The sequence below is a fragment of the Pholis gunnellus genome (assembly GCF_910591455.1).
Source record: "Pholis gunnellus genome assembly, chromosome: 18".
NCBI classification, from domain to species: Eukaryota; Metazoa; Chordata; class Actinopteri; order Perciformes; family Pholidae; genus Pholis; species Pholis gunnellus.
Genome location: NC_136545.1, coordinates 16051661 through 16066186, shown reverse-complemented (window position 1 = coordinate 16066186; position 14526 = coordinate 16051661). Strand labels below are relative to the sequence as shown.

General features: G+C 42.5%; 2 protein-coding genes across 2 annotated transcripts; both read right to left on the bottom strand.

Moving 5' to 3' along the window:
- Window positions 1-276: 276 nt before the first annotated feature.
- LOC306710269 (prostaglandin G/H synthase 1-like) lies at window positions 277-7987 on the bottom strand. Its single transcript, XM_079178699.1, has 11 exons — window positions 7660-7987; window positions 7487-7570; window positions 5875-5991; window positions 4622-4762; window positions 4408-4551; window positions 3782-3963; window positions 3440-3523; window positions 2915-3161; window positions 2330-2616; window positions 1582-1729; window positions 277-1426 (listed from the first exon to the last, which is right to left on the bottom strand). Exons 1-11 carry the CDS (start codon window positions 7664-7666, stop codon window positions 1065-1067), a joined length of 1803 nt encoding a protein of 600 aa, XP_079034825.1. The 5' UTR covers window positions 7667-7987; the 3' UTR covers window positions 277-1064.
- Window positions 7988-11015: 3028 nt separating this feature from the next.
- On the bottom strand, window positions 11016-13659 carry rpl37 (ribosomal protein L37). The gene is made up of 4 exons (XM_079179590.1): window positions 13574-13659; window positions 12698-12833; window positions 12384-12468; window positions 11016-11126 (listed from the first exon to the last, which is right to left on the bottom strand). Exons 1-4 carry the CDS (start codon window positions 13574-13576, stop codon window positions 11057-11059), a joined length of 294 nt encoding a protein of 97 aa, XP_079035716.1. The 5' UTR covers window positions 13577-13659; the 3' UTR covers window positions 11016-11056.
- Window positions 13660-14526: the final 867 nt, after the last annotated feature.

The window sequence follows — 14526 nt, the reverse complement described above, 5'->3', positions numbered from 1 at the left end:
GAAAGTACCATCACTTTGTGATTTGTAAAAACTTTATTTGTATATTGCCCCAAATACATTTTTTTAGTTAGAGTCCAACACCTTAACCACACAATAGGCACTCAAAATAGCTGAGCTGCAGGGTTGATTCTGGCGTCATTGTCATCTAAATCTGTATTTTGAAGTATAGAGTGTGAAGTTTTGAAGGTGTGAAGGTAACCGTGCTGGAAAGATGGACATTACAGAGAGCGCGTAAAGGCAACACGGTTCATCCGGGTTCCGTGCGCTGATGTAGGAAATGCAGGAAGATGCTGGAATTGTTTTTATGCAGTTCCCAGTTTCACCACAAGAGAGTGTTATGACTATGAAATATGACGGATAGTACCACTACTGCTACTACTACGACCACTGCTGGCTGGCTCACCAAAATTGCTCTTTGTAGATTTTATGTTTGGTCACATATGAATAATCTCATATGAATCCTGATTTTGTTAAATATTTAAAGCCAAAAGGTTTGTATGTGTTTTAAACGTTGCTGTGCATCTTGTTTATTGAGAAAACATAGATCCCGCTATTATCTGTCTTGTGTTCCCGTCATTATTAAACTTCAAGCCAAAAAAAACAGGATTTACAAGAAGCAGTGAGTTAGACATGAAAGTGGGAATAGTGACTCATGAGAGCCACAGAACAATGTGTAGTAAAAAAAAACACAACATTTGAATCACTGCCAATTTAAATAAATGGACAATTATCCACGTTTGCGTCTATAGTTTTATTTCAATGAATGACTCTATCATTACTCTTTAAATAAATCCACAAACGAGACTTACTTTCATTACTGGACAGTGTGAACGTGATGGTATTTAGGTCTTCAGGCACAAAGCAACAATTATATGTTAATATACTCACTGCTTTGCTGTGGCGAGTTCTCATACTGAGCTCTGAGTCCTGTAGGATTCTCCAGTGACATTCAAACAACCACTACTGCACGTTCTCTACACAAACATCTGTTTTTTTTTGCAGCAGCAGCAGCCTGTTTCAGCTTAACATATGGATCTTAAACCATAACCTTCTGGTGCAAAGAGTCATAGCTCATCAGTCCTTATTTTATCGTCATCATTCCCTCTTTTTGATTGCTCCTCTGTTGGTACTCTGAACGCCACGTAAGGACACGTCCTGGTGTTCAGACAGACCAGCTTCTTCAGTGTGGCAGAGTTCACTATGTCAAAGCCGACTTTGCCTCCAAACGTGCTGGGCTTCCAGTAACCTGGAGAACAAATAGGGTTTCCCAGGAGGCCTTTAAGGGAGAAGGGGGCACCCATCTCCACCATGCTCTCTCCAAAAATGGACCCCTGACGCGTTCTCTCCAACAGCATGCCGGGATAAAACTCAAGAGCATCAATATCCCCGTAGAATTCTTCAAGCTCGCGGGCTATCTCCTCGTTATCTGCAAATGGTAATCACAAGTATTGCACAGTTAATAAAGCGATCTACAATACAATGCATCAAGGACTAATCTATAACTTTGCAGCCATGGGGTTGAGAATGTGTGCTCAGCTGCTCTCATGGAGTTGTAAAAGTCACACATGCTGTATTCCGTACCAGCGAACTGTCTGAACGATGTGTACGGCTCGAGGTTAAAGCGCTTCCTGTACTCGTTGAAGGGCTGAATGCGGAGTTCGCGGGACTCCTTAATGGTCAGCACAGCCACTTTGGCCACTACAGCATTGGTGTTATAGCCACCGCCAACCTGTAGGACAAAGGTTTAAGAATGACGTATATTCTGTAAAAGAAAATGACAATACACCAAATACTGTATGCATGTGGATGCGCTTTGATGTGTATGGATTTGTCTGGGTTGTATGCGATTACCTGAGATTAAATATCAAAAGTGTATGCTAATGTAGGCTAGTAAGAGTAATGTTCTATGTGAAAAGTGTAATTAAAAAAACATAATTTTTTCCAGCATGCATTCTCTGCACGTGGCAGGCAACCCCAAAAAACAATATCAATATTTGTTTCTCTTCAGCACATAAACCCTTTTTGAAGCTCCAACTGTTATTGCACGCCTTCCCTCTTTTTTAAAAGGTGTACTTTGGGTTCACGCCAACATAAAGTGTTAGTATAACTACAACAATGCCGACCAACCTCAGTTGGTCCGATACAAATCCAGCAAAACAGAATGTGTGAATGCCAAAAAATACTTTATGGATATTTGAAGCTGGCTTCAAGCATAGTTAGAACTAACTAAGAGTTAGTTATAAGTATCGGAGCTGCCAGTCAACTATATGCTAAAGAAAATGTTTTTATTGCTGCATAATTTGGATATTACACTGTGTAGTTTTGTTACCTGGCCAGCAACTTGCCGAGAGAAGGAATCCACCAGCTTCTCGATGCCGTAGTGTGTGAGAACGGAATTGTTGAAGAGGAACTGCTTGTACGACAGCTCATCCCCGTTAATAAGGAAGCTGTCGGGCATCAAGGGGTGCCAGTGGTAGAGCTGGCTGAACTCCAGAGCGATACGGTTCCCGTACTGGAAGTTGGAGTTATACAGCAGAGTGGGATCAAACTTCAACTGCAGCATGTATCCACTGAGGTGCTGCACATACTCCTCGATCACTATTTTTATTGTCTCACCTGAAGGGAAACGTGCAGAGACACAAAGAGGGCAGACAGATTAAAATTAAACCACCTACCAGATACTGAGTAAAGATGTGATGCAACACGTTCAACAAAGCTGACTCCAACAAAAGGACGATTCATGAGCTTATATAGGGGTTGCTGCCATGCACTGCTAATGAAAAGTACACCAGCACTAGACAAAGTGAAAAAATACAATTATAAACGCATTAAAGAAAAAGTTAAGGAGTAGGATTAGTTCAAAGTATTTCCCAAAATGTCTAAAACTATTGCGTCAAAATTCTGTCCGGCTCACCAATGATGATAAAGCGCGAGGTCTGGAACAGCTGCTCATCATCCCAGGTGGGATGCTCCGCCTTCAGGATGTCACACACTCGGTTATGCTCCCTGAGCCAGAGCGTGGCGAACATTCCCAAACCCGGGAGGAGTCCAAACACTTCCTGACCAATAGCCATCTGAGTCTCTGGAGGGATCCCAGGGGGGTAGCTCATCTTAACGGGTGCATCCGCTACAGAGGGAGGGTACATCTCGCCGTCAACTAACTAAAAAAAGAAGAGACAAAAATGAATGCCTTTCCCAACCATCTCCACTTTCTCTGACAGTTCAGTGCAGTCCATATTCCTGCTGCAACATGTCAGAAAGCTTTGCTTAGTATATTCCCATCTAAGGCAATTTAAGGCAGATTAAATGAAATTATAAGGTCTCAACAGCGCAGGTAGTGAGTGGTTGTTTCACTCTGCCGTTGGAAATGGAAAGTATTTGTTCTGATCTTGAGCAACATGTGTCAACATTTCTCTTTTCCCAGTTTTGATTGTTTCACCTGATACTTGAGTTTTCCGTCTTTGTGAAGCCTGAGCTGAAGCTGACGTTGCAGGTTGTCTCCGTAAACGTGCCCAGCATCCACCTGGATGTAACACCAGACGGGACAACAAAAAGGGGAAGTGGCATAAGAGGAAATAAATAAAGGCATTCATTTATTCAATGCAAAGCTGTTGAGCTACAAAGACAAAGTCTCATTGAAGCCAAATTCTGTTTCAGTTTTCTTTCTACCCAAACCAACCACGAAGCTAAAGTCGTATTCAAGGAAAGGGCAAGCAAGGAGAGAGCAATGAAAATAAAGTGTATTGTTACTAAAACGGACAAAAGCTGTAAATGCACTAACCCCGTGCGCTAGAGCCTTGGTGAAGCCCACACCCATGCGGTTGTAGGTCTTAAAGAACTGGTGGGTGAAGTGCTGTGCGAAGAAGGCGAACAGGAGGTTGGAGCCCTGGGGGTCGGGTCTGAACGTCCTTCTCTTCAGCAGCCTCTCAACCAGCAGCTCAGGGTCAGGCAGCCCAGCCTTGCCTGAACAGAAACACCACGGCGTCATACAGGGCGCGGGGGCAAAACACAGATACACAGCGCTTCCAGTCATAATACTGAAATAGTGCGTCAGGGAAAACAGTGCTGATACAGTTCACGCATCACACTGCGCCTTCTGAACCATCCAAGGTCTATAATCGGCACGTATGTCGCTGTGGTGAGCAAAATACCTCTTCTGCATCAGATACTATATTTTAAATCATTTTGATCTAAAACATGAGCTCATCTTATAAAATACAGAGTGAACTATTACACTGTTTAAGTTTAAACTACCTGCTGTTATCATAATGTTATATGAATATATTATAGGCCAGGGTAGTATTTAACTATTTTTGGTACTAGTGCCATTACAATACTTGGGTTCGGTACAGAGAGTGAAACAATACTTTTATCGATAACTAGATGAAACATCGATGAGTGGCTAACCTTTGACCCCCAGAGGTGTAGGGCAGTTCTTCGGCACTGGGGGCAGAATCCGAGTGTAGTAGCTCAGATTATAGTAGGATTCCCAGCTCAGGTAGCCATACTTGGAGTTGTAGGTTGGGGGGCTGGGTATTAAGTTGGACCTCACTGTTAAATAAAAAAAAAAGGTATTAGACACTTTGAATATGTGACAACTCTGAATGAATGAACAGCTGACCTGTTAGAACCAGTCGCATGAGGACGTCCCGTAGGAAGGTGTAGTTGATGATGTCCCACAGCCAGGCGAAGTGGGTGAGAATGTAATGCACCACATCTGGTCTGGGCTTCAAGAACAGTCGCACTCTGGTCCAGAACTCCGCTGTGGTGGTGAGGACAGTTTAAAAAAAAATGTACTTAACAAAATATTTTTTACAGGAACTTAGGGCAGCTAGGATTTCAGAGTGGAAAGAAATTCCCTCAGCATGTCAAAGTCAATAAATCACAGTGCAAGAGGATACTCAGCAAGACAGGTCTTGGTGTTATAGCCTGGGGAATTGCTCGACAACTCAGACTGAATTGTCAATTTAGTTTCACTTCATTCATTCTAATTATCAGGCTAGGAGTTTTAGCATCCTGTTGGTCAGGCGGGATTACCAACCAGGCAAAGGGGGGCGACAGTCCCAGGGCCCCAAAAGTGTCAATGGTTTGAGCTAATTAAACTGAACATTTTCTTCTAGATGATGCTCCACTAAACCACAGTATCAAGTGATATGATAAAGGCTCATAAAAGGTCCATTGTGTTGAATCAAATTAGCTTTCATTTGGAATTTTTCTGACAACCTGACGAAGGGAAGTCCAATAACAACACAGTGAAGTAGCTTAGCCGCTACATGCGCCACTACAGTATGTACACCAGCTAGTCGTCGACTGTGTAGTAAGATTCATATTTCTAAAATCCTGAAGCTGAAACAAAAAGTGTTTCAATCCCATTACCCCTTCCACATTCCTTTTCTTTTCCGTCCTTCTACTCCCACTCTTACTTTCCTGTTGTCTCTCTGCACAATCAAAGCGATGGTTAATTGGTATTACGCCTGGTGAGCGTGACGTAACTGCAAAACCGACCACCGAAAACATCAAATCTGATTAAGGACTACAGTGTGTGAGGGTTCCTTGTAAAGGTGAAGCAGAGCGGAAGAGATAGTAGATGGATGGATAGATGGTCCTGGAAAGAGATCAGCAGAAGCAGCTCTGATCCAGCTGGTCTCGTTCTGGCAGTTGCTGCTGTTTCACAAATATTTGGGTCTAGACAAGAAGTCCAAACTCTGTGAGCCAGGGGATAAGTTCCACTATTTCCTGATTAAACAACAAAATTAAATAGCCGTCTTCATGGGCCTGACATCTAATCCTATCCGTCTTGTGTACAAAGGAATAACAGAATATTTCAAATTCCTTAAAAATGCAATAATAACAGAGGATATGGGCACGACTCACGGACAGTGCAGTTTTCTCCGCTGTAGCCGGTACGAGTGCAGTCACACTCATACTTGTCCTCACCATAATTTACACACACAGCCCAGTGCTGACAGGGGAAATAACAGCATGGGTTCACTGTGGGGGAAAAGAACACGAAGAAGAACTCATGTCAAAGACTGTGACATAAACTCGGGCATGGCAGATCATGAATGACACGGCGACATTGTGAGGTCAAATATTGACAGAAAACATCTGTCTTAGCACAAACATGGAGCATCACCTCTAAAAACATCTGTCTTTTGGCCGGACAGGAAGTCTCAGATTGAGACTTTTATTTAATTTAAAACATCTGGCATTAAAGTGATGTAATTCTATGTCATTCCTGCTCCCAGTGCAGTACTGTTCAGGAATTGTATCATACATATTCGGTATCTTGCGTGGACTGATTAACAAAAAAAAGTCTTGAGGGACATGTATTTCAGCTGCAAAGAGGTGAGATAAGCTCCTCACGTCATACTTGGAAAGACTCTTAAAGACATCTTAAAGAGACAAGGTTCATAGACTACTTTGTATTAAATGTAAATGCAGTTGTTAATCATCAGCAGAACTCCTAAATAAAGGCCTTTTGTTCTTAAGCACAGAAACAGGGGAGACAGAAACATGTTAAATCACATGCTGACAGTAAACACACATTCCTTCATCCTAAAATGTAAGCACGGATTACTACAAGTTCATAGAAATAGTTCAGGGTGTAGCATTACAGATACGTGGACTGCGTAATAATTGATCAAACATCCTGGTTAAGGGCAAGCTTCCCGGACAAAAAACAAAATCTGAATCCTTGCACATGCAAAAACATGTCTCTGTATGTCCTCTGTCTCCTAACAGCGAAGCCTACAGATCAGCAACCTGATCTGACTGCTATGTAAACTACGTGGTGAAACTGTAGAGATGTGTGAGAGCAGATAACGTTGGCCTGAGGGCAGGATGGTATATTGTGTGTCTAGCGGGAGGGTGGGAGTTGCCTCTACAGGTCAGGCTACATGTTTGGCCACAGGTCAGGCAGGAAAAGTCTGCCTCGGGGCTTCATTGCTCGGAATATGAGCATCCAATTTCATTCATGAAATTGTACCATTACGGGAAAAATAGGCCACCCAATGCTTATCTTTCCTTATAATCAACATGAGAAGGAAAAGAGGGTGTCAAACAAGATAATATTTTTCTGGCAGTGCCCGTTTCTAGCTGATGAATCGTGTTATTGTACCAGGGACGGGCTTGCCAGGGCCTGCCTTTGTTATCAGGGTGAGCAGAATGTCTAGCCTCTAATGGAAGCTTAACCGCAGTGTTCAGAGGAAGACCTGATAAGTAGTAATAGTAGTGTTTTATTCAGCCATCACACCCAATACAATAAATAAAGCCTATATACAATCTAGTATACAATATGACTGAAAAGGCAGAAGCAGAACGCTTATAAATGCCTCATCTCCTACATTCTTATAAATTAAGTTAAAAAGACTATTGAACATGCGTTTCCTGCAAATGACCTGTGGCAGCAAATACTCAGAGTAACAGATATTACAGTATAATTAAAACATTTAAAAACACCCAAGAACATTGACCTCTCACCTACCTGTGTCTGAGGTAACCTCATCACACCGGCATGCAGGCTCCCGCAACAGCAAGAGCAGAGCACTCACTGATCCTAGGAAAGAGGCTGAAACAATAGTTTGACTTTTTTTTTTTTGTTCAGTAACAGAAAGGCAAGAAAATACAGCAGCAGCAGCACGAGCAAGACATACTTACATCTCATTACAGCAGCCTCAGTTCAGGAACATGTCATGTCAAACTCCTAAAAACTGGAAGAAAAGTGTAACAATCCAGGAAAAGGAGGAGAGACAGACGGAGAGTGGGAGTCTGGGAGCAGCAGGACCAGCGGTCCAACAGGTTAAGTCCTGTCTGTGAGTGCTGCAGCCCCGCCGCACTGCGCCTTTACCTGCCGTCTCGAGGAAGAGTGAAAAAGTGGGACGGGGGGCAGTCCAGGGCGCGTTCACGCTTCCTTATCGCCCCCTGCTGGTGCACAAAAACTCACTGCAACTGCAATGCTTTCATCTTCCACCCACCACCATGTTTCCTCCCCTCATGCTAACACAGTGTAAATAATATTTCTGACAAGACATATTCATGTCGGAGGATATTGGGCAATATTGTGGGATGCGATTAAAGCAAAGCCTCTGGGTTTTACCACTTTTTGGTTCACAGCACACACACACGATAGACCTGCTATTCAGCTTCATGGTTCAACATGTCACAGTGAGAAAAACATGTGAAACGGTGTAATTTATTGAAGATGAAATTTGCTGCTTCAGTGTCAGTGCTGGCTCACTGGCATGTCGTTATTAGTGACACCTGTGCTATTGCAGCAACGCTCTGCATTACTAAAGAGGACGGTATGCTTTGACCTCTTAGTTTTAAAAGGGCAGAGTGATAATACTACTTCATCTTTTGTATTGTGTTGCATCCAAAAATATTCAATACAAAGGGCTTCATATTACATAAAAATGCACATTAAAATGGGAGGTGCAGGAAGTAGCAAAATTGGAAAAATAAAGTAGTAGACTGGATATTCAGAACCACAGTCTGTGTTTCTGTCTCATTGGTTCTTTGTCGAATCGCTGAGTCGCACATGCTGGCTCTAACGTTCACGTGGCATGTATCACTCACACTGAAGACACTGACTTTTACAGAGGAGGAGGAACAGCACCAGCACAGGTCACAAGGCCAAAGTAGAGGAGATGTGTCAGGACTGTGTGGATGTAATGGATGATCTCACCTCTGACCCCCGGAGTGTAGGAGGAGGCTGTGTGCCCAGAGAGGGAAGTATTATGATGAGATAACCTTTCATTTAATGTAAAGTACATCAGGTACAGAAGTTGCAGTTTCCTCTAATAAACACTTGACAAACATGGTTTGTTCTGGAAACACGGCAGTCTGATTCTGCATTATTTAGGTAACTGTGCTATTCTACGGTTTCATTGCTGTAAAATGCTTTTTCTACAAAGTTATAGTGCTGGGAACATATTTCCCTTGAACATAAAAAGTAAATATTCATAAAGTGTGTACATCAAAATATGGCAAAGAATGTGTGTAAAAATGCGCTTAAACTGCTGATTTAAAAAAAATTCAGATAATCTGTAGTGAAACTGGCAGAAGTACAACTTTAAAAAGAGGTGGAGAATATTTTGGCAGAGGAGAAACACAGTGGCAGTACTCGGCAGTTATGTTGAGAAATACTGCTGCTGTGAAATGCTTGCAGGCGTATCTGTGATTGAAGCCACACTCTCACTCTGCAGCGTGAGGTTGCAGATCTTGTTAGACTTGCCAGATCCAGCAACAGATAAAAAAAAAAAAAAAGACATTTGTTGACAGAGTGGAGGCAGGTTCTGGGAATCATAAAAATGAAATCACAGCTCTGAAATTCCTTGACGGCATAATATACTAGTTATTGTTACCTGCTATGTGAAATCTCAGGAGGAGGATATTTCAAACTTTTCCACCACATTTGGTCGCTTCTTCTCCGTGGTGGTCTCCTCCGATGTTGTCCAGCTGCAGCCATAAAACACAAACCTTTGACTCATTCGTAAACGGCCTTCCCTCCAGTCGTCATCTGAGAAACCTCAGTATTGTTTGGCTCCGGCTAAATATTTAGACTTGTTTTGTTGCCGACTAGGTTTGGAAACTGCTGCTCTGCTACTCAAGCTGCAGATTGCAGTTTATCTTCCAGCTGCACTTTTACTAAGTGAAGGAGGTAAACAGGGGTGCTGCTAGAAGTTCTGGGCGGCTTGAAAACATTTCACCCAAGGGCCCGCGAAAGTATCCATGTTGCAGGGCCTCCCTGATTTAGACTCGTTCCCACAGTCTGCAGCCATACTCTGTGTCTTGATACGGTTTATGTAGAAGAGCTGTTGGGTTGATGGACTGCTATTTAGAGCAGGGGTGTCAAACTCATTGTCGCTCTGGGGCCACATCAGCATCATGGTTGCCCCCAAAGGGCCGGTTGTCGGCGGGGGGGGGGGGGGGGGGGGGGGGGGGGGGGGGGGGGGGGGGGGGGGGGGGGGGGGGGGGGCGTATGTGGCAGCTGCTGCTGCCACATACGCTGGTGGAGGTGTGCGCGGCTCGTGCGGATCGGGGAGGAGCTCCGCCGTGCGCGATACAACGGATATTTGTAAATTGTCCGACTTTTACATTTTTTTTTTTTGCTGGCGGATTCGCGGGCCACATAAAATGACGTGGCGGGCCGGATCCGGCCCGCGGGCCGTATGTTTGACACCCCTGATTTAGAGGATATTGCTCTCAATAACTGTCTAACTCAATCTCCAGCATGGGATTAAGATGTTAGGTTTTAAATCCGGTACTGAAACTGTTTGCATTCAGCACTCAGGTGAATCATTTGGCTTTCCACATTTGTGTCACATCACCACAAACCAGACTGCAAAGATATGTTTCTCAGGGTGTTATTCTCCAAGGGTTTCACAGTAGCAGGGGAAACACAGGACCATTTGCTGTAAAAAAGATCAGTGAATTCACGTTTGTCTGAAAGGCATTTCAGTGAGGCCGTCGCAAATAGTGCATGAAATGTGACTCTTACTAACATTTCTTACACGACTTTGAGATATTTTACCACTATGAATAAAGGACGCAATCGTTTGATTCTTACATTTGATTGGATATAAATAATTCAGTCTTGATGGAGTATTAATAGGCAAACTTCTCATTTCACCCCTGAAGTCTCTACGTGCAAGCTTTGATGCAGACTTTTCAGCAGGTTTATTATTATGTTTAACTAAATGTTCTAACAAATTAAAAGTCATCCACATAATTAGTCATTTTGCAGATTTGTTCAAAGCCACTGATCTCACTACAAAACTTCCAACATTAAAACAATAGATCACATTTCTGTAAACACCATTTATTTCAGGTTTATGTTTCAGTTTGACAAAAAAACGTTTTTTTTAACTTTTAGAAACTTGCACGATTGAACCAAGTGTGAATAAATTCTTAACACCCTGTGTCTATTTCATCTGCTGAAATCACCCATGGCCGGTCTTTTGCTTTCACTGGACAGACGATAAGCATTAAAGATCAAGAGACAAGACTGAAACTCCTGTTTAACGTCACATTTATTCAACAAAAAATGTGTCTTTTAGGATGAGCTGGAGGCGGCCACTGCAGCGCGTCTGGGTTTGGGGGTGGTGCCTTCCCTGAAACCATTCCTGGGAAACAGAACAAATAAAAAAAGAAAAGTGAGGTTGGTGAAGAACATTGCAATTTAAGTTGAGTAATGTAACTTATTATCCAGGTGAAAAAAGTAACATCACTATATTTTATATTCCTGCCGGTAGTTGCAGGCGGCGTCGGTAAAGTAGCCAAGTAACCAGCTAGAATAGCCACAGCTGTAGAGAGCCGATTCATTCTACACCATAAATATTTAATTCTCTGTGACTTGTTTAAAAACCAAAGAATAAACAGAATGTCTGTGGCACAAATGGTACGGACGTTAAGCAGGCGTATGCCAATAAAAACAACACGGACCATTGGTGCCATTTCTTAAAGGAAGTGAGTCATCAAAAAGAACCAGGATGAATTCAGGTTTACAGAGATCTGCCATCGAATCTCATTTAACGGCCCTTTTTTACCAAACTCACACCTTTTGACACGCAGGTGTAACCGATAACAATGACTCAAGTCAGTTAACAATACCAGGATTTTTAACCATCTACATTCATGTGGCATGATGGAATAATAATTACGATCGTAAACCTTCAGCAGACAGCCAGGCAGTCACTCTCATGTCCCTGATCGCGTAACAATGAAGCTTACCTCAGAGAAAACACTGATATCATATTGAAATCATTTGTTCAGACATTTATTTTTCAACATCATTGGTAAGCAGCACTGAAAAGTCTTTAAATTTAATATATATATATAAAAATATGTTCTCAATAATGCTCCCCTGAGTGAAAGTGAAAATCTTTGAGGCGCACTTCTGTTACAGGCCATGTTAGCACAGATATTTAGTTTAGTTCATGTTTATTTGTTTGAAATCGTGTTTGTTTGACACAGCACATTTTTACGCTGATAATAGTTATATAATCCAACGTCTTTAGAAACATGCCCGTTTAACGGTTCTTTAATCATGTCACAACCTGAAATCAATACAAACGTGTTAATGGGTAAGGGTGCTGATACCAGCTTCCTCTTGGCAGTTAAATGTAAGATGCAGGAATCTTTGCTTACGTTACATGTTGGGAATTTATCAACACATCTCGATAGCAGATCCAATGTTTATCGCGTCTTTAACGGTTTCAGGAGTGATTTAAAGCAAACACGTTTTCACCGCGGCCTTTGGGTCAATACTATATCCAAGTCTCAGCATCAACATGACACTGCAACATTTATATATTACCGATACCTTTGACATACACAGCAGTGATGTTCTGCTCCGTGTGCATCTCGTCTAAAGATCTTACCTGAATCTGCGATAGACGACCTTCAGGTGTCTCAGACGGCCGGTTCCAGTGGTGTTCCTCCTCTTGGCCTTAGCGCTCCAGTTGTCTACAAAAGAAAACAAACATCAGTATGGATCAAGACAAAGCTGGAGAACGTACCAACACATCGTGAAGTGATTCCACTTATGTCTGCACAATATACCTGAGAATAATACTGCTCAATGACTTGTACCTCAGGATAACCCCTCCATGTTTACTGTACCATTTTAAAGCCAGCAGCACACTTTCCTACAATGTTTTAAGTAGAATGGTAGTCTTGTCATTAGGTAACTTACACTTTCGCTTGCGCTTCTCGGGGTAGCCACACTTTCCACAGGAGGACTTCTGCAGGTGGTAGGCCTTGGATCCACAACGACGGCACAAGGTGTGCGTCTTGTTCCGGCGCTTACCGAAAGAGGATGTTCCCTTGGTCTGAGAAGAGAGAACATTAGGTCAAAGACAAATCCCAAAAAGACCCCACTGCAGGTCAAAGCTCTGACCGTCTTGTCTCAGAAACAAGAATGAAATCACAGGAAATCATTTGTTCAGACATTTGTGTTTAGAAACATCATTGACAAGACTCAAATGGCAACAATAATCACTTGATGTTGGATGCAATATCGATTACATTCTTAGCATTAGGACAACTAAGTGTATATAAGTTAGTATGAAGACTTCAAAAGGGTAATATCTTGACAAAATACCTGTCCTCAGCTGCATACAAGCGTTAGCAGGTTAGCCACAGTTGCATGTGTACACTCAGAGGAAGCACATTCAGTGCTGGACGAAGCGGCTAGCCAGTTATGCTAACCGCTATGGGAAAGCTCGTGAGTTAAACCATATAGCTTGCTACATTAACAACACTGATAAAAACAATTATTCAGTGGTAGCTTGCCGGGTATAACCGAAGATGTTCAGAGTTATGTAGTCTTATCCCGGCTAACTTGGGCCCATTCTGTACCCTGAATCTCAATGCTATGAGCCGCAAATAAACGCTGGGTGGATGCAACAGGAACAGCGTTAATCTTATAAAAACGAAGCTTCATCTAAAAAATACTTCACCCGAACGGCTACGATGTTTATTCAACATCGAAAAACCAACTATTCGCGTCAGATAAACGACTCATTACACAGATGTTAAGAGATTTCTGTCCGCCAACGTTACGACTTACCATTTTCGTCCAGGGGCTAAGGGAAAAGAGACCGGAAGGGGAATCTGCGGCGCATAAAATCACATCCGTGCTGCTTCCTGTGTAACACCGAAATGTGACCCCGTGTAGCATTTAGCTAAAATGTTCAGCTAAAGGGAACGTTAATTTAATTTCCCTCCCTACGCCTAGTATTTTACGTATTTATTACAACATGTTGACAATATAAACCAATGTCATTATAACAGCCAGGGATTTATTTATGAGGATTTTATTGTTTGTGGGGCAGAAAATAAATACATTGTTAAAGGGTAATTGATCAATGATAAAGGTCAATCTAAGGTACTAAGACCGAGTGTAAAATATAAAATGGAAGATTGAAAGGTGGATTGGTGTGTGTAGATGAGACTGCAGGTACCACAATATCATCCAATCTTGATGTCAAGATATAGGCTAGTTTTAAGTTTTTAAGTATTATTTTAGTTGATGGTTGATATTTGAAAACCAGTTTAACAAACTACTTGACACATAGCAAACTGGAGACCAGGCAGTATTCCAGTAGAGAAGTATGAAGGTATCAAGCTCAATGAAAGTAATTGAGCTTGACAAAATAATTTAACGTAAAGTGGATCCGAGTTGGGGAGGAAGCGGGGGTCTATGGCCCCGCCAGCTCATTTTCTAACCCAGTGCATGGTTAATCCAGCAATAGATATATTCCAAGCTCATGATGACAATTTAAACACTAATGGGTGACAAAGAAAAGAACTGTGAAGACAGAAATGAGCATTCCTTTGCAGGGTGTCTGGGCTCACTTTTCTTTGCGCTTCCTTTTGGAGATATTCTGTGCATGTCCAACTAGGAGGAGCTCTAGGGCAGACCCAGAACATGCTGGAGGGACTATGCAATCTGGCCTGCAGTGCCGCAGGTCCCGAGGGCCATGGCTCGAGAGAACGATGAGAGATGGATATCTGGGTTTC

What these genes read in the sequence shown, in the direction of transcription:
- LOC306710269 (XM_079178699.1), bottom strand. An exon ending in CTCGGCAAGTTGCTGGCCAG is followed by an intron (nt 1,730 to 2,329) that starts GTAACAAAACTA and finishes TTTGTCCTACAG; the next exon opens with GTTGGCGGTGGCTATAACAC. An exon ending in ATCGTTCAGACAGTTCGCTG is followed by an intron (nt 1,427 to 1,581) that starts GTACGGAATACA and finishes TACCATTTGCAG; the next exon opens with ATAACGAGGAGATAGCCCGC.
- rpl37 (XM_079179590.1), bottom strand. An exon ending in CGAGAAGCGCAAGCGAAAGT is followed by an intron (nt 12,469 to 12,697) that starts GTAAGTTACCTA and finishes TTTCTTTTGTAG; the next exon opens with ACAACTGGAGCGCTAAGGCC. An exon ending in GTCGTCTATCGCAGATTCAG is followed by an intron (nt 11,127 to 12,383) that starts GTAAGATCTTTA and finishes TCTGTTTCCCAG; the next exon opens with GAATGGTTTCAGGGAAGGCA.